The 19085-nt window shown below is 45.2% G+C and overlaps 1 protein-coding gene across 1 annotated transcript in view; it reads right to left on the bottom strand.

Moving 5' to 3' along the window:
- LOC128453123 (ankyrin-3-like) overlaps window positions 1–19085 on the bottom strand; it is an 84554-nt gene that overhangs the window by 15419 nt on the left and 50050 nt on the right. The window contains 14 exon segments of the mRNA XM_053435837.1: window positions 4529–4610; window positions 5978–6004; window positions 6561–6683; window positions 7018–7143; window positions 7233–7461; window positions 8823–8919; window positions 9118–9325; window positions 9411–9622; window positions 9939–10093; window positions 10128–10415; window positions 11307–11339; window positions 12124–12191; window positions 14025–14169; window positions 17738–17861. Of these exon segments, the coding sequence (XP_053291812.1) occupies window positions 4529–4610; window positions 5978–6004; window positions 6561–6683; window positions 7018–7143; window positions 7233–7461; window positions 8823–8919; window positions 9118–9325; window positions 9411–9622; window positions 9939–10093; window positions 10128–10415; window positions 11307–11339; window positions 12124–12191; window positions 14025–14169; window positions 17738–17861 (1917 nt within the window).

Raw genomic sequence — 19085 nt, 5'->3', positions numbered from 1 at the left:
AGCTGGCACATTTCCTATCACTGGCGCTGAACCTGTCTCTAAGCCTTTCTCTGCTCCACTCTTCCCCACTTGCCCCATTCTTGTAAGCTGACCTCTCTGGACTGCTGTGTGTGGAGCTCGGCCCTGATCGCGATTCTCTGAAGTCGGCTCTACGAGATTTTTTCTCTGGAGATGAGAGCTCATCATTGAGCTGTTCTGTTCTATCTCGAAAAAACTGAGATACTTGACTGAGTTTTTCCTGCGCCTCTTTAACAGTTCTGTCCACTCTGTCTTCATACATAAGCTCTTCTCTCTCCTTACTCTGTGTGTCATCTGACACCCGCATCCAAACAGACTGCTTTGGGCTTCCAGGTTCAGACGAATACTGCAAAAGTGTCAGTTTGTCAAAGTTATCATCAACACTGGCCATTCTTCCTGATTTGTCAAACACATTTCTCGGCGACCTGAAGACATACTCTGTCCTTGGCCCAACAGATCTACCCTCACTGTCACTGCTTCTCTCTGGTGAGTGGAAGTGAGTCCTGTCTCTCAGATATTCCTCTGTGTCAGAATGAGACTGGTCAAATTTTTCAGAGAGAAGCATTTTCTCTGCAAAATTATAAGATTCTCCCCTAAGCTCAGATGACTCATCCTCATTGTACTCTACAGACTGCTGACTAAGTAGCTTTAGGGTTTTGTAAGAGTCATCTGCAATGAGCTGGGCTGAACTAGGGCGACTGTCTTCCTCCTGAGACATGGATGTGTTTACTCTGGGGCAGTCAAGGTACACTGGAAGTGATTCCTCAGGCTCATCTGCTTCCTGTCTGTTCCCCGGGTAGTAATACATCTCCTTCTCTTTTGTCTCTCTGATGATGACCTCTGTTGGTTCTGTTTTATTGCCTTTTTCAATGTGAACCTCGATTATTCTTTCAACTTTAGGTTTGGAGTTGATGTCCTCAAGGCCTCTTTGTGATGTCTCTTCACTGCCAGACTTGTGTTCAAAGAGTCCGGCCAGTTCTCTAGAAGGGTCCTTGCCTGACTGAAAAGCCTTCATTATGTCATGCACAGACATGGTTTCTTCACACCTCTCAGATTGTGCTTCTTTGCCAGGTTTGTGGTAAACCATCCTGGTGGTGGTAGTGATGTGAGTCTCCTCCTTTACCCTCATCCCCTTTCCCATTGGATCTTCATCAGGTCCGACTTTTATTGAGTAGCACTTATTCTGTTCTGAAGTTGGAGTAGCTTGATTTAGATACCCTTTAGAATCTGAATCAATATATCTGACAGCAAGTGTATCCTCCATTGGAGATTGTTTGCCATCTTCCGGAGACTCATAGCTCCTGATGACATGGACCACCTCAGTCCTAGTCTCGGTGATCACTGGCGGAACTGGGATATCCTGAAAAAGGGCCTTGGGGCCCATTCCTTCAGCACTTTGAGGGGCAGATGGTGTCCTTTCACTCCTGGTCTCAAAACCACTGTCTGAGAGGGGGCTTTTATCCTGTTCATGAGAGATATCATCAGGGGAGTCTAGCACAGTGTCAGCTCCAAAAAGTGAATCTGCCAATTTACCGATCTCTCTGTCGGAAGCTGAAGATCGCATGTTTGTTGGAGGCATCTTGAGTTTGTGCTCCTGAACGGCGATGGTGGGTTTCAGGACACGTTTCTGCTTCTCCTTGCCCTCTCCTTCTCTCTTGCTTTCATCGGCTTTATGCTTTGTTTCGTGCATTTTGGAGAAAGAGCTGCTACCAACGTCATTGGTCAGGTAGTCAACCACTTTGGAGAGATTTAAATCTCTATCTGGTATTGTTTTTGATTTGGCTTGAGGAACCACAGTCTCGTATCTTGGCGGATAGCTCCAATTGCTTGGTGGTTGTTCAACTTGCACTTTCGAAAAGTGTATGTCATCCAAAGCACCCCTTGCTAGAGAAACCTTACCATCCTTCACAGATTCTTTAGTAAGGATTTCGCTGACTTTAACCAAATCTTGTTTTACTTTCTCCACAATCCTGTATGGCTCCTCGTCCTCTATTTTGACCCCCTTGGGAGAATCAGACTGAAATCCTTTATTGGCTGTGGAATTCGGATCTGTCTGCAAAATGGCTGACATTCGTATCAAGTCTTCTTTCATTTCAGCTACATCCTTCAGAATCTCTTGGCTGGATGACAATGGTGATATGGTGTTTGATTTTAGGCCAGCAGAAAAAAGAGAGGCTTTGATGGGAGAAAGAGTTCTGGAAAAGGAAGACTGCAACTGAGAATTACCCTCAGTCGGCACAGTCTTCCGTGGGGACAGGAGGGCAGCAGCTGATTTGGAGACCTCAGGTAACTTTTTAAACTGGGGCTCTGGCAGCAGATTAATAACAGAGTACACTGGGACAGTCATTGTACTGGATGTAACAGCAGGGGTGGCATTTGGAGAGGGCCTTAGAGAGGTGTAAAGGGAACTAGAGGCAGATGATCTCATGGACTGATAGGAGGAGGATCCGGAGGAGGACAAGGACTTCAAGGTACCATAGCCTGCAGAACAAGAATTCAATGTCTTTTCAACCTCATCAAATGCTGCATTGACATTTGTAGTCGCAGCATTGGTGGTTGCTTGTATTCTCTCTTGCAGGCTGTTGGAGAGCAGAGATGTTGGGGATAAAGAGCGATACTGTGAAGGAGATGCTGTTCCATTGATCAGAGATGCAGCACTTGGAGGGGTGTTGGATTTAAGTGGTGATGTAAGAGATGAGAACAGGCTTCTTGCAGGGCCAGTGACTTCCGAAGCAAAGGAACGCACAGACGAGAGACCGGGCACTGTTTTGATTGGTGAGGAGGAAGGTGTGGAGCCACACGAGCCCCCCATAACAGTCCTGTATGGTGAACTGAACATATTCAGAGATGATTTGGGAGAAGTTGGTGGCGTCGAGCCCATGGATGTTCTCTCAAGAAGAGTGCTTCCTCCTCCAGAGACAGTTAGAGGGGAGGTCCTAGCAGATAATGCCGCCAGTCCTTTCATAGACATAGGATCTGGGGCACTTTTCCCTGGTGAGGCCAGGGGACTAGACAAGACCTGGCTCGGGTACTGGACTTGTTGGACTACAGTTTTTATAGGAGAGGAGATGGTTCTGTAAGATCGGATGGGAGAGGCCATGTCACTAGCTGACTTAACAGAATGTGCAGGTGATCCAGGGATGTTGGTCTTGATGGGGGAGGCAGAGTTGATGGACCAGACAGACTTTAGTGGAGAGGCAGAAGGCGTGTTGGATGACGAACTGGAGATGGAGCCAAACCCAGATTTGGCTTGGCCAGGGACGGCGACAGGAACAGGCGACCACGCCTGATAAGATCTCGTTGAAAAGACAGGTTTGTGAGGGTAGCTAGTAGGCTGTGTTCTCGGCGAGCTTCGATCAGTTGTTTCTTCGACCATAATTTAAACGAAAAGCAATAAGGAGGCAAACATAAAATGTAACGTGAAATAATAAGAAATAAATGATATAAAACAAGAAAGAGAAATTTGAGTCAGTCAGAAACAGCATTATTGACGTTGGCAAGACAAAAGGTTCAAAACAACATAACAGTTCAAACTGAGAAAGTCTGTCAAATGTAATAAAGGCCCATATTCAAATATCCAGGATGAAATGGAAGTGACTAATGGCAAAATACACCTGATAAACAACGTATAGGAACAGAAATGAATGACGTGATAAAGGTGACAAAAAAAAAATGACATAACCAACAGAAAATTCCATTGACTTCTGATGTGCTTAATCTATTTGTCTCTTCGCAGCAGTGCCTTGTACAGTTTTCACTGACTTGTGATCATGATTTCATTTGGTCCATTTCCAATGCCAGAGATGACCCCACAAGTGTGTAGAATAAAATAAATATCACTTTACTTGTCTGGTCACGGCTTCAAAATAAAATAAGAGGTTGCACTTTACAAAAAGGCAAGGAATCAGCTTGTTTTAAAAAAATGACACAAGTGGATTAATCCGTAAGAATAAAATGAAACACAGACATCTAAGAATGTGTAACACTTGTGTGTCCTTAGAAAGTGCCGAAAGGAAACTGCATTTATTAATAAGGATTCCATTGAAACGTATGCCGACACTTTGTAAATGGCAAAATGTTCTAACATAGTCTGACTGTAGAGAAATCACATTATATAAAGTGCAACCCGTTACCACATTGATAAACACAGCAGCACACAGTCATAAAGCCAATAAGAGTGAAATGGCCACTAAAAGAATGCGAAGAATTCAAAAAATAGTTTTATTCGACATGAAATGAAACATTTTCGTCCAAATGATAAATGAACAGACAGACAATGATTCCCAGTGTTTTCACGAATGTAAAATTAACAGCTGTACCCGGGGGACTTTTTGTTTTGTCAACATGGGGAATGTGAGCGAAGCGTAACACACAGTAAACCATGCAAATGTTTGATGAATGACAAATGACCAAAGAGTATGTGTCACATGAAGAGGGCATCTGATTCAAATTACAAAAATATCTAAAACCAATTGAGAATTTTTCACGAAAGTAAAAATGGGAAACTCACTCGCTGCTGGGTCGGTCAAATAGCTGTAGCGCTTACGCAAAGCTAAGGAGGCAAAGGTATGACGTCGTTCGGGCTTTTCAGTCTGAAACAAACAAATAAAAACAAAAGATGCTTTAACATAAAAAAGTGGAAGGTGAAATGTGGTTATTATCTTTCAGAGATGGTCTAAAAGTGAATGTTAGTCTGTTATTTTGTTAATTGGACGCTGTGGTGCGCAGACACTGTCCTGGTTTTAGTGAATCAGTACATGCTGTTAGAACTGGCACAAGGAGGCACTGCAGGAGAACTGTAAGGTCTCATCTGGCCTGTTTCTCTACACCGCTTCTCTCACTGCATTTCTCAACGTCATTGCAATGAAATAATTACAGACAATGTAAGCCTTGTCTGTATGTCCTATTCCAGCAAGTGACCAAATGCAACCTCCATGACATGGAAGTGACATGTGACAGGTGACATGGGACACCTTAATACAATTACGATAGCGGTAGGAGTTGTGTTAATTTCGATATAAGGCTTGTGATACATTTTCAGCGCAGTCTAGTTTATAATGGACAGTTCTGCATTTCATGATCTATAGAACCGGGCCGTTCAGATAATAGTGTGCACTTTTAAACCAAGTGGAAAAATAATGCTGCCAAACAAATGTGGTTCTAGAGTCTATGTATTTAGTTTTGTGTCATTCTAAGAAAATCAGTGCTGGTTTTTGAGAGTACGGCTAGTCTTTTGGAAACTGTGTGGTTGTAGAGGGAATCATTTTTTGCAATGAACACAATCTATATTTAATAACCTGGTGGTTGTCCAACATAAATATTCTGTCTAGGGAGAGGGTTGATATATTTGTGTTGAAAGAGCAAAACAAACTCGAACGCTACCTACGTAAACACTCAAACATCAAAACAGCCTAATTTCCCTTTGATTAAACTTGTAGACGTGTTGGCATGCGGCTCAGAGTGTTAGCGTTCAATATAACATGAAGGCAGAGGACGAGGGTGAAGAAAGGATAATCCAAATAGAACGCAACAGTGGGACAAATAATAAGAGTTAAGAGTTTCATCTTTAGCCCACAAGAGATACCAGAGTCCAGTGTGAATCGTTGGACGGGTTAACAGTAAGGATGGGGATTTGGTGATTTCTTGTTGAACACGTATGTGAAGGGAGATAGAGATGAAAAACAAGCCGAGGTGTGGCACAGCAACTGTTCTGTACTGGACTAGGGATGAAGACAACAATAAATAAATCCCAGCTGATTAAAACAATTGCCACTTCCACTCATGCACTACATGGGGGTCACTTCAAAAAAATAAAAAACGAAGCATCTTTCACACGCAGGTGCTGCACAGAGACAAAATATTGGCCCACGCGCATATTTACCACAGCATCTGCAGTAAAGCAAACAGAAAGGACAACAAAGAAGAAGCGGCTCCGTGTGATGATGAAGACTCTGTTTACCTCATCATCAGGATCAGACTCCATATCCTGTGGTAATCCAAGATGCATTGCAGGAGAGGAGAGAGATGACACAATGGAGAGCGGGGAAGTTATCGGGAGCGGGGGGGGGGGGGGGAGGAGGAGGTAGAAATTAAAATTCAGGGGGTGAAAATGGAGCAGCAAAAACAACAAAAGGCATCGGAAAGAACCTGAGATTAATCAAATAAACAGCAAAGTAACAAAAAGCAAAAGCAAAATGATTAAAGTTTCCTGTGATCAATCAACACCACAAACACATGGAGTGTTTTTTGTGTGTGTTTTTTTGTTGTGCAAAAAATTCGTATACACCCACAGTGAGCCAGGCAATACAACAAAGCATGATGTACGTGTGCGGCTGCGTGTGTACATTGTGGGGTCTTATGACTGGCACAGGCTTTAACACCAATAGACACAAGCAGCAGGCGGTCGTTTCTAGACCAAATGAATGTCAGCGGCTCCTCTTGACGTCAGGACAACACTGCTCTCTGTCTCTCAAGGTCATTTACATGTGGATGATATGATGTGGCCCTTTGGTTGGATTAACTATTCAAACACTCGATCCTACCTTCTTGTGGGTTGGCAGTGTGATATTCAAATTGCAGATGGCCGTCTGTGGAAGGCCCTTGGTGTTCTTGGGCTCTCTCAGGAAGGAGAGGCGGCCACATGGCTCCTGGCCCATATCTCTGATCTGTAGGAGATAACCAGAAGACTGCGTCACAACTTGGCCTGCGGCAAAATTTGAAGAACAACGCTGCAAAGTGGAAAAAGGTGAAAAGGTAGTTTCCTTTCTGAATCCAGGTTTTAAAGATTTTTTTTTTCTACCTATGGCAAATTTGTAATAATTGTAAAGCTCAGTGTGATTCGGTTGTTTTCCTGGAAAAATGCATTAATCACGGCAAAAGAAAACTGTTGTTTCTATATCAACGAGCAAGGCACAATTACAATTTAAATGAGAGTGAACAATATGCAGAGTGAATGCCTGTGGAAGGAGGGGATAGTGAGATAAGGGATAAGTGTTCTACCTTCACATTGAAAGGAAGCCGGTTTTCCTTGAAGGAGAAGAAGTTAAAAACCAACTGCTGGCCACTTTTAGTGAGAGGTGACAGGTTGCCATAGCAGTCCACATGGATCGGCTTGCCCTCGAGAACCTACACGAGAAAACATCTCATTTGAACAACATGAAACAGATATATTCATTTGTTAGTGTTTGCAATTTGGCACGAACACAAAACCCCACCTCGATGTCCTTGCTCCGGGCCACCTCCTCAAAGTTCTCCTGCTGCTCCAGCGTCTTGTCCACCTTATCGTCCGTCATGCAGAAGCAGCGCAGCCGAGCCTCCACTATGTCGTTCATCTTGGCGAACACCACAAACTTGGCCAGGTACGGCACGCAGATCAGCTCCCGGTATAACTGAGACGCTAGACTCACCGTCTCAGGAATCTGGTGACAGTCTGCGAGCCAGAACCTGAGGAGAGGAGGAAAAACACCACAAAGAAAATGAAACATCAGAGAGTCGGCCAGGTAAACAATTTGCCTGATACGAAGATGAATGGAGACTATTTTTGTATCAAACCTGAAAAACTATAGTATTAATTTAAATAGTAAAAAAAACCCGACTGGGGTCATTTCCCTGAAGGTTGAACGCGTGACAGCTGCATAGTAATTAGCGAGGAGTGCTCCTTTAATAACAGGCCACACACTCGCCACATGATCCAAATCTAGTTAAGATAAGAGTTCATGACTTTGTGTCATGTAACCGAGAGGCTCGCTGGCCGAGGTCTAGGCCGGACTTATCAATACACTGCTTGTGTGACACTGTGTCCTCTCAGGTAAATGTGTGTGAAGGTGAAATTGTTCCAGGGTCAGAGAGAGAAGAGTCAACACGAGCATCAGGAGGAGAAAAACAAAAACAAAAACAATATCACCTTGATAAACAGATTCAACTTTCTAAATGTGTTCTAAAGGGCATTTGCATTCACGCTATCTTCTTTTTCTACTTTTGCTAGTTTATTGGAAGTGAAAAGGAAGATGCACCATATTGCAGCACTGATTTCAAATTATGTTTTTAATGGACAAAGGCAATTTCCGCTGCTTCAAGAGAGCAATGTGTCAACAATGCTCCTAAACAGAATGCAGATGATTGTCTGTAGAGCACGAGGAGGGGAACACGCTCTCTTTGTGCCGTGCACTGAAATAAGCAGATTTGGGGGGAAAACAGGAGTCAGGAGAATAAACTGCTGTCGTGTGGATCCGAGTGCCAGCTGACAGTAATTTGAGATTCTCTCTTGTGATAGATCTTACAACTCGCTGCCAACTCCTCTCTGCGTCATAGTGCTGCACTGTCTCTTCTCTGAGGGCCTCTGAAGAGGTCTTTGGTCTACTGGCCAGGACAGGGCTTTTAAATAATAAATAAATCTGTCAATTGTTTTCTCCACTATTTCTTTGGTCCATAAAACACAATCTGTTTATCCAAATAAAAGTCAACATTTTTACATTTAACAATCTGGATCGAATGCTTTACTTAATTCATTGTCAAATTAAATGACTTTTATTTTCTAGCAACGGGGAAGAGAAACAGGACATGCTCTTATTTGGGCAAAATGTGAATTTTTATTATATTTTTTTGTCAGCACGACTTTAATGTGTCTCATTAGTTTCCCCTTTAGCTTCAGCAGTCAAACTTTGGGATTTCAATCAAATATAATAAGCTCTACATTAGCTGAGTGTTCATTTCCTATATCCCATCCAGAACTCTTCTCTTTGTGGTGTTACATGTATATTATTTAGTTTGTGCAATGTGCGTACATGCATGTGTGTGTGTCTCACCTGGCCGACACATTTGTGGTGAAGGAGACACAGTCAGTTACAAAGGACAGCGGTGTGGTCCCTGTGATGTCCTCCCACTGGGCAGGGGACGTCCCTCCTGTATGAAGCAAAGGACAAAGCATGACCTCACTGAACTTTCAGTCAAACCTGTGTTTCAGCTTTTATACTGAACATACTTTTGTCTTCCATCGACCAGCGACCTTTAACATCCAACGTCAGGCTGATGTTTACACAGATTTTCAATTCATAGTGATTATGAATGAGGAAATATGAATGATCATGCAGGTTCACTTGCCTGTGATGCTGCAAAGCAGACGTAGGCACGGGGCAGCGTCCCCCCTGTGTCCGCTGGGATGTCCCTCCGCCGACCGAGGTGGGACAGGGATCGTCATGGTGATGGGCTTGTGGAACTTCCTCCTCCTGGGCTCCACGGTGACGATGGGGCTGAAGGTGGCTCTGTTGCCGAGGACTGCCCTCACCATGTCGTCGGGTACAGGCTGGGCCTAAACACAGGATGATGCAAAGTCAATGTTTGTTCATTTAACTGTGAGAACTTAAATCTTTTCCTAACTCTTGTGTTTAAATTACCTGCAGGCCGACACGGATCTTCTTGGTGAGCGCCCCCTGTGGGAAGGAGGCCTGCACCATGGGCACGGTGCTGCTGGTCAGCATGCCTCCGTCCGGACCCATGTGGTTCGACTCCTGCTTTATCCGCGACACCACCGCGAAATACTGAGGGAAGTCTCTGGTGACGATGCGGCAGATGCGTTTCTTCTCCAGCTCAATAGGGCTGTCCAGCTCTGCGAGAGACAATAGTTCCATATACATGTAATTTTAAGCAACATTTAATGGATGTTATCTTTTTCCTAAGCAGTTTGACCATTGGGCTCTATTGAAGTCTGGCGTTTTGGTCAGTATCAAGACAAAAAAGACAGTAAATAGGCCAAACTGCCTAAATTAAAAAGAAAAAAAAAGCTTTTGGGATGGTAAACCTGATTTTCTAGGTCACCAGCTGACGTAGCCCTGGGTTATGTATTATATGATTTTCCTGAGTGGTACAGTTCACCTTCACTGACTCAGAAAAACTGTGGAGAAAATGAATAACTTTTCCATTACCTTCATCCATCCCAGAGAGCAGCTCGTAGAGGTCTTCTGATCTGGCGTCAGACTGGTGCTCCTTCCACGCGTCACCATTGTCGCTCCTCAACACAATCAGCTCCCTCTCCTTCCCTCGCATGGAACCAAAGTGAGGGATCTCCACAATCACAGGGCTGAGAGGAAAGAGAAGTTAATACGTTGCAATACATTATTGGAAATTATTTGTCAGGGGCAGGAAAACGTCAACTCATCAAGTCCTGCGCTTCGTACCCGAGGAACTGAGCCCCGGCCGGTCCAACCTCCACCAGCCGGCTGACCAGCCCCTCTCCCTCCACCATGGGAGGGGGGTAGGCCAGCTTGTGCCTCTTGGCCAGGCGACATGTGATGCGTGTGGGCGCGGTGCACTTCCTGGGAGGGATGATGATGCGCATGCCATTGCTGCGGCTGCCTCTCATGGAGCCACCGCGGGCGTCCACCATGAAGCTGACCAAGAACCTGCAGGATCAAAGAGAGCAATGTTAGAGGAGGGGGGGGAAACCAGACAGATAGAGAGAAGGAGCGACAGAAGCAAAACCACGGACACATGTGAGGAGGACGATTCCCATGCTGTGATCACCGAACACCCAAATAAAGAAAGGAAAAGAAAATAACAAAAAGAGAGAGAGAGAGAGAGAAAAAAAAAGGTTGCTTTGAGTTCTGAAAGTTTGACGTTCTCAACTTCCTCTGCCTCAGTTTAGAACATTAAACACCATCTGAAAATAAACCGGGTGCTAATGAAGGCACGGAGAGTTTAGTTTCCAGTTCTGAGGCTGAAAGTGAGATCGTTGCCAAAGTTTCAGTTTCTCTAAAGCGGCATTCAGTGATTCCATATTAAACACCTGCACAGATGTTTTCACCAGGAGAGGGTTAATGTGATATTTTTAATTTGCCCCATTCTTCTTCCCCGTTAATATAATTGTAGACACGACTTAAGTGTGATGATGGGGCGGAGTAGAGGCATAAAAACTCTTCATTTGTATTTTTATGTTATCTCAAATACTGTGTGTTGCGAACACGAGAATCCCTGTGATGTATTCTTTATGTGCACTGAGAGAGAGAGAGACTGTGTGAGCGAGAGACAGCACATCAAAACTCCAAAACATGTTGTACCACACACTTCTAAAGTCTACGCAGTGCAAAATGTAACACAAGACCACACAGATGAGACGAGCACAGACTGGAGGAGTAGAGGAGGCTCAGAAGAGAAGAGAGAGAGAGAGAGAGAGAGAGAGAGAGAGAGAGAAAGAGAGAGAGTGTGAGACTAGGGGGATGAGGGGGAGACAGAGGTGGAGGAGGGAGAGACATCACTGCGGCATCATGGGGGTAAGCAGCGAACTCAGTCATCACCTGGAGTCATACTGAGGGAGCGGGGAGGAGAGGCTGCAAAATAAACACATGGAGACAATGCAGGGGGCAAATCCCCAGAACCCAGTTTTAGTATCAGAGTTTCACAACCACTGGTGGGATCTGTTATAACTACAGAGGATGAAATGGGAGATTTAAACTCAAAGGAAACATTGAGAGACACCAAGGAGTTAATGACAATGAACAACGTAATATAGACGGACAAACATAGACAGCGTCAGAAATACTTGACACGACAGATCCCTCATATCTGAGTGTAAAAAAACGAGGAAATGAAAAAGCCAGCAGCCTTTGTAAAGAGCTAAATTTACATATCATAACGTCATATATTCAAAGTGGAGTGAAGGACATGAGAGCGAAATCTTATCAGTTTATACAAAATGAAACAAATGAGCCCCTGAGCTCAGACAGAGGCTGTTCTTTGTAACTGCGACGACAGGACCGGAGCATATCAGCGAACACGGCGAGAGCTTCGGAGGATGAGCTGTGGATTTATGCTGTAATGTAACGTGCACAGTAGCAGCACTGCAGAAATCCCACAGCCCTGCACCTTGTCTGCATCAGTGCTGCGGGGTTTGCTGAATATTGACTCTTGGTGTGGTGTGGGGGGGGGGAACAGAATACGATACATATTTGCGCAATAAGTAAATATAATGTGTGATTTCAGCATAAACTGCCTGGATGCACATGCAGAATACGAGTCTCGAGTTTGTCTATATGTAATACACACATGTGTGCGTGTGCATGCTGGTAAACACACGCTTTGAGGGATCACATGGGAAAGTGTAGCTGTTCTTACCCGGAGTGAATGGGGCTGGACACGGTGTTGTGGCTGTGGCTGTGGTCCACGGTGTCTGGAGTCCAGCTGTAGCGCCGCATACACTCCGAGCCGTAGTCCCTCGTCACGGCAAGATGCTGGGAGACGTCAGAGGAGCGGAGAGGAGGGGAGAAAGATTTAAGGCAGGATGGGTGGGTGGGGGGGAGGAGATAGAGATGAGGTGAAAAGGGAGGAGGTGAGAAGAACAAGGAGGATAAAAAAGAAAAGGAGTTGAGATAAATCATTGAGATAAAACAGAATAAAATACAAAACACAGAAACAAGAGGATGGAAGTGAAAGAGCTTATTACTGATCCCTGCATGAACATAACAGGTTACTCCCCCCCCCCCCCCCCCCCGTCTTATCTCAATGGTCCCTGAGTCATGCATGATATGGAACAATGAGCTGGTGACATTCACAGCTTCTGGACTCCTTTTGTAACCTTTGTCTCTCCATCATCGGGACAAAAAGACACCGAAAATACCAGTGAATGTGCAACTCTAACGATGATGATGGTGGAAGAAGTGGAAACTGAGAATTCGCTTTAATAAATCCAGGGCTGTGGTCTCCCATGCGATTGGTCGATTAGTTCAATACGCTCTGCTTCGACTAAATTCAAATTGGTGTTACATCAATAACTTTCCAAGATGAACCCATTATTTTCAAGGGGTACAACTTCGTGTTTATTGGTTCCAATCAAAGTCATCAGTTTGGTTGCATTATGTTTAGGTAGAGATGTTCAAACTTTTCAAAAAGCAGTTTCCTGTGTCAGAACAATTTGTGTTTAACGCTTGAGGCCTTCACTGCAAACTGGATTGGCATATTTGAATATGTAGTTTTAACACTAGTATTTTTACTGTGGCCGATTAAATTAATATGCCGATTTTTTCCTCCAAAGAGAGCAGGAATGATTTCAGGCAGTCGACCAAGTTTTCCTCAGTTTGACCACAGCCCTTTGTGAACACTGACACATGGGAACTTACACACAGCCAAAGTACCATGGGAACAAACCATCCACTACAGGCAGACCGGCACTAATGAGTGAGATGAGAGTGGCAACGACCCAAAATAAACACAAATACAAAGAGACAAAACTCAAGAGCTGAAACCACTGCGGCCGAAAAAATAAGAAAAACGGACGAGTGAGTCGGACATCGACCAAAAGCTTTATACTTTATACCTTATTCAGTGGGTCAACCAAGTAGGAAATGTCATTACAGACACTCTGAAGCTTGGGGGAGAAGAGAGACGGTTCAGAAGTCACACTTTGTTTCACTAGAGGGTTCAGTGGCTGCCAAAGATCTGATCTCAATGAGGATGAGCCTTTTAATCTAAAGACTCCTACTACGATTTAGGTTGTAGCAGATTAGCAGATTATACAAAAGCCCTGAAACGTATCATCAGGAAAAGAACATGTTCTTATTCTGTAGAAGACAGAGGAGCTCAGTGCATATTTTGGCCATGTATAGTTTGAGCTCCTGGGTGATGATGTCCTTGCAGTTGTAGGTTATATTACTAACACTGTTTATAAAGTATAAAGAGGTTAGGGTTTCTGTTTTTGCTCATGGCCACCAGAACAAGTACTGGACAGGCAGCTTGAGCTGAAGCTTTCCATGAGAAACTAAAGAGGGGCCTCCTGAAGCCCTTAGGTTTGGATAAACTCTTCGACAAGGTGCTACACACTCCCCCTCAGCACTTTGGCAAAAGTAAGCATGGCATCAACACCACCTCTGTGATGGAGGATTGAATTCCACCCAGCTAGTGTTTCTTTAAACAGCTGATTGACAGAGGGACGGAGCACAAAAGTGCAACATTGTGGTGAACGATAAACATTAAAGCTTGAAAAACAGGAAAGAGACGACAGGGGGAACTCAAACTGAGATTTTTTTAAAAGAAGAAGAAGAAGATGAAGAACTGGGTCTTACCGTGTCCTTGGTGGGGGCCAGGATCTCCTCGATCATCATGCTGTCTCGGGCGAACGAGCTCCGGTTGAGTGTGTTGGACCTATCCGAACTGAAGGAGCGGAGGCTACATGTTACCACGCCAAGGGCAGGGGAACACGACATAGAACAAAAAGGAATCCATTATTACATGCAACCTCCAGGGAATCAGCTTTGTACTCGGAGAGATAGAGTCCGAGAGAAATATGTGGGAGAATAGAGGGGAAACGATAGAGCCCGCAGTCAGAGAGAGTTAAGATACTGCAGCAGGTCATTCAGAGATGGAAATGAGAGCAAGGTTTTGATTGGTTTGCATTAAGAGAGAGACTGAAAAGAGGACGACTGATTCTACATGAAGGTGAGGGCGAGGGGTTCGAACACGGATGTGAGTGTATCTAAACAACGACACACGACAGATTAGAGGACTGTACGTTCATATCATAAGGCTGGAAGGTGAGAGTTTAGGAATCACAGGACGTCTCTGAGCAAATCCTGTGATAACGACGGTGAGAAGAAACACGATTTCAAACTCCAGCTTCAGGTCTGACATCGCTTTATTCTAAGATTAGCAGCTGACCTCGACCTGTTTCAGAAGCAGCCCGACATGAAGAGGAAGCTGTCCTGCTGCAGTCTGCTGTGTGCCTGCGTGCGGTGACGCGTGTCTATTTTTGCAGCTCTATGCGGTGCTGTGGACTCCTTTCAAGGTTTCTGTCTTGTGCTCATTTCGCTGCGTGGAATTGATCGGCGCACACGGGAGCCGAACTGTCTGCAGTCGCTCGCAACACGTGCGCTTGCTTGTGTGTGTGTGTGTGTGTGTGTGGAGATAACACATGTGATGAGGAGTATGTTTTTGTGCGCTGTAGGGGGGTGGGGGGGCTCGGAAAAGGGGTACCATCGAGGCTGATAGCTCTGGCTCTCTCTTATTTTGTCAAGGGGTGTTTGCACTGTAGATGTGTATTTATGTGTCCTGTGTGTGTGTGTGTGTGCGTGTGTGTGTGTGTGTGTGTGTGTGTGTGTGTGTGTGCAGTAGGGGAGCGAGGGGGAGAAAATGCAGAGCTCAGCGTGTTTGAGTGGGCACTCTATTCAGCACCGAGAGAAGCCCTCTATTCAGCCTGCCCCACCATCCAAGTTACCAAGCGACTCTGTGTGGCCTGAATGGACTCGCTGGCATGGCAGACCAACCCCCCCCCCCCCCCCCCCCCCCCCCCACCCCGCCGCTCTGCTTTCACCGGGACTGTTTGTTCTTCACAGCTTCTTCCTCTTTCTCATTCTGTCCATCCTCCTCTCCCATCCATAAACATCCGTGCTTTTTCCGTTTCCTTCCTTCTTTGCTCTTTCTCTTTCGCTGTCTGTCGTCTCTTTCTCTCCCCGCCCCCCCCCCTCCGCTCGTCTTCACCACACTGTCCCATCATCTCGTCCTCATTTCCGAGTCCATTTGCGATGGCTCGATTACGCTGCAATTAACTCCATGGAAGATATCCCCCCCCCCCCCCCCCCCCATGCTACCAACCCTGTTGACTCTCTCCTCTCATCCAATCTTTCCTTGTCACCTTCCCTCCCCCCTTTCCACTCCTCTCCAACATGACTTGCTGTTCCAATTTTCTAAACCACCTCTTTCTCATCTCTACAATATTTTACTAGGTCATACCTGTGTCTGAGTCATTGTGCATCCTTAAGACTGTGTGTGTGTGTGTGTGTGTGTGTGTGTGTGTGTGTGTGTGTGTGTGCGTGTGTGTGTGGCCGAGTCTTTCTTCGATGCATAGGGGGCGATTTATATTATTTTCCATCTCTGCAAACCGTTTAAATCCAGAATTGCTGGGACATCTCCAATTACTGGCGTGTAAACATTACATTACATTACATGTCATTTGCAGACGCTTTTATCCAAAGCGACTTACAATTAGTTTATCCATCCATTAGTAAACATGGTGGATAAAAAAGATGGATGTTTTTTAATCCCTGGAAGTTACACTGGGCAACATCAATAAAAAAAAAAGAAATAAAGGGCCACAAGTTAAGTAATTAGTCAACACAACTCAAACTGAAGAAAACGTCTGCACAACAACATTGTCTCTTTTCCACACTGGAAGCAGAAAACACTTTTTTTTGTGATGCGATGACTTAAAGGTGACGGGTGAGGAGCTAACATGGAATGATGATTTCAGAATAAAACACGAGACAGCAACAGAATGATGCTACCACACACACACACACACACACACAGACACACACAGAGGAACAGCAATAGTGGATGACGCCACTGTAGGATGGACGACTGGTGGTTTGGTTTAGAGGTTTTTTATGGATGTAGGGAGTCAAACAGTAGATCAGGGGGTCACAAGGGAGGGACACCATTCACAGGTAATGTTGCCTATGACCACTACTCTTTTCTTACCTGATTCTAGGGCTAGAATGAGGTACGGGGCGCAAGGGGGGGGAAAACAAGGAAAAGAATAAAGTAGAAGAGTGAAAAGCAAAGCATTTAGCAGACATTCAAGCATGATGTGGCTTTCTTCTTTCCCCCATATGACATTGAGGCTGTGCCTTTGCATGGTTGCCAGCTACGACTATGGGCTGCATGTGTTTCTGAGGTTTGTGTGTTTGCAGCCCAGTGGAAAAAGCAAACCATGCAATGTCGATGTCATAAACAGAAAGCTAAGGAAAGTAAAAGAGGTCGCTCAGCATCAGGCGTTCATCGGTCAATCAATGATTTCATATTTTTTCTCAGCATTACATTCAAACCCCTGCAAAGACACCTGACGAGAACTTAAAAATCTATTTCTGCTTAATGTGAAACAGTAAAAATAATAATAAAAACAATTTTCTTATCTGCAATAGCTGATTCAAGTACCACAAGAGTAATTGTTACAAAACCCAATGTACTTTCTCATCATTTAAACTAATAATCTTTCCACGTAATTACCTTCGTGAATTCTATCATAACTCTAATATTTATCCAAGAGCCTCATCAACCAGGCTTGTTTACATAGAATCTCTCGGGTTTAATTCAGCGTTTCCCTTGTTTGCTGTGGCCCTGCTGACGATGGCAGCTTCCTCTCCCAGTCAGCCTGGTTGTTTTTATCAATCCGACCATCACAGAGCCTCTGCCATCTGTCAGTGGGGCTACAGCAACACTGTGGGGACGCCACAGTGTTGTGTTTTCACCGGGGCACTGCCAGGTTTCCACTGTTGAAACTGTACTTAGGCCCGAGCTGGGCTGGATCGCCGAGTTCAGAGTTATCAAAGTTCAAATTTACACCTTCACTATCAAAGTTCAAAGTTACACCTTCCACGGAACGTTTGTAATCTTTGCACGGGGTTTGAATGAGGACACACAAAACGCTGAATCATTTTGTCAGGTTGAATCACTCGATGGCAACTTTCCAGCTGCTTTCTGCAGCAAATTCCACTATTGTGTGTTTGTGTCTGCATTTGTGTGAATGCTGGAGGGACTGGCCAGTATCGTATCGTCTGGACCAGTCCAACATATACAATCAAATCTGGCAAATGGCCCATCATATCAGGTTTGGTATTATAAATAAATCAAAGGGTAAACAACTACAGCGTCTATTACCAACGTGATACTTGTGGTTGACAGCTCTGCACCTGAGTACGTCAGTGTTTGTATGTCTGTAGTAACAAGGGCAGGTGCCTACCTGGCGGAGCGGGCTCCTATGCTGAACCCCATGTACCCCTCCTGGGGCAGGGAGTCGTCCCCCAGCTCTTTGAGGTCCTGAGGCCGCAGGTATTTGTCCGTGTCCCCGGTCATCGCATCCTCACCTGGTGGAGGCAATAAAATCATGAGATCCTCCGGTTGACCACAAAAAATGAAGGAACAACAAACCGGAGCAGAGAGGCGACGCTGCAGCACAGCAGAGAAACACCATCACTTAGAGGAGGCCTGGGATAACGGATCAGCAGCAGTGTGACGCTGAGCAAAACACAGGCTGCCTCACTGCAGAGCCCACTGCAACTTTTCCTCTGGTCTCTTTGTCAGCGACACAACAACAACAACAACACCAACAACCACCACCACCACCACACACAGCAGCACCTGTGCACGACTGTGTCACGAGGTGGGACAGCAGTGGTTCAGGAGCGAGGTGCCACTGGAGGCTGCAGCAGCAGAGCCGGAGCGCTGCAGATGTTGCAGATGTGCAGCAGCTCCTGTAAAACACAACGCAGCTGCCGTCGCATCCACCTCGGACACAGCCGGAGGTCCCGCGGCCACCGGAGCCTCGGCACAACACCCCCGGGGAATCTACACAGAGAGCCCGGCCGCAGCGCACCTCGATCGGCGGACCGGTGGACGATGACACGCCGGTCTATGAAGCCGGCGGAGCGGCCACAGCGCTTCTCCTTCTCCCTCATGTCCGGATCCGTCCTGCAACAGTGCGCTCCTTCACCGCAGCCCCTCCCCCCCACCTCCAACACTGCCGCACTACCGACACACCGTCACACGGCGGGAGGGCTTCCGGGGACACCCTTCAAAATAAAACCAGCAGCCTTCTGCTCGTTGGAACTCAGCGACCAGCCAATAAAAATAGCCAACAGCTGCTATTCAGACTGAAGTCATCAAATCAACTCTTAACGGTTTACAGCAGAGTAACGGGAAACTGATGATGAGTATGAATGAAGTAAGAGGAAGGAAATACTAGATAGTTTCCCATGTTATCTTAAAGGTTTACTAGTTATTTATTCATTCATATATCTCAGTGCAGCAATCTTTGCATCTTGAATAAATGTATCTTGAGTAAACATACCTTTCCCCTTTGGATTAATGAAGTAAGATATATCTGTTTACATATCTATATCTATAAATCCAGAGACAATAGACAACAATTAAAAGAGTGATGACAAATGAAATCACAAAGAAAAAAATGCATATGTATTTAGATGTGCAAATTAAGTGACATTTCTTTAGAAACTCTACACAGTTGTTGTATTGTTTCCTAAGTTTGTTGGCCTCTGTGAACTATTTTTCCCAACACTTGACACATAACA

Source organism: Pleuronectes platessa, chromosome 12, assembly GCF_947347685.1.
Source record: "Pleuronectes platessa chromosome 12, fPlePla1.1, whole genome shotgun sequence".
NCBI classification, from domain to species: Eukaryota; Metazoa; Chordata; class Actinopteri; order Pleuronectiformes; family Pleuronectidae; genus Pleuronectes; species Pleuronectes platessa.
Note: the sequence above shows the minus strand (reverse complement) of the source record. Positions and strands in the feature narration are given on the sequence as shown.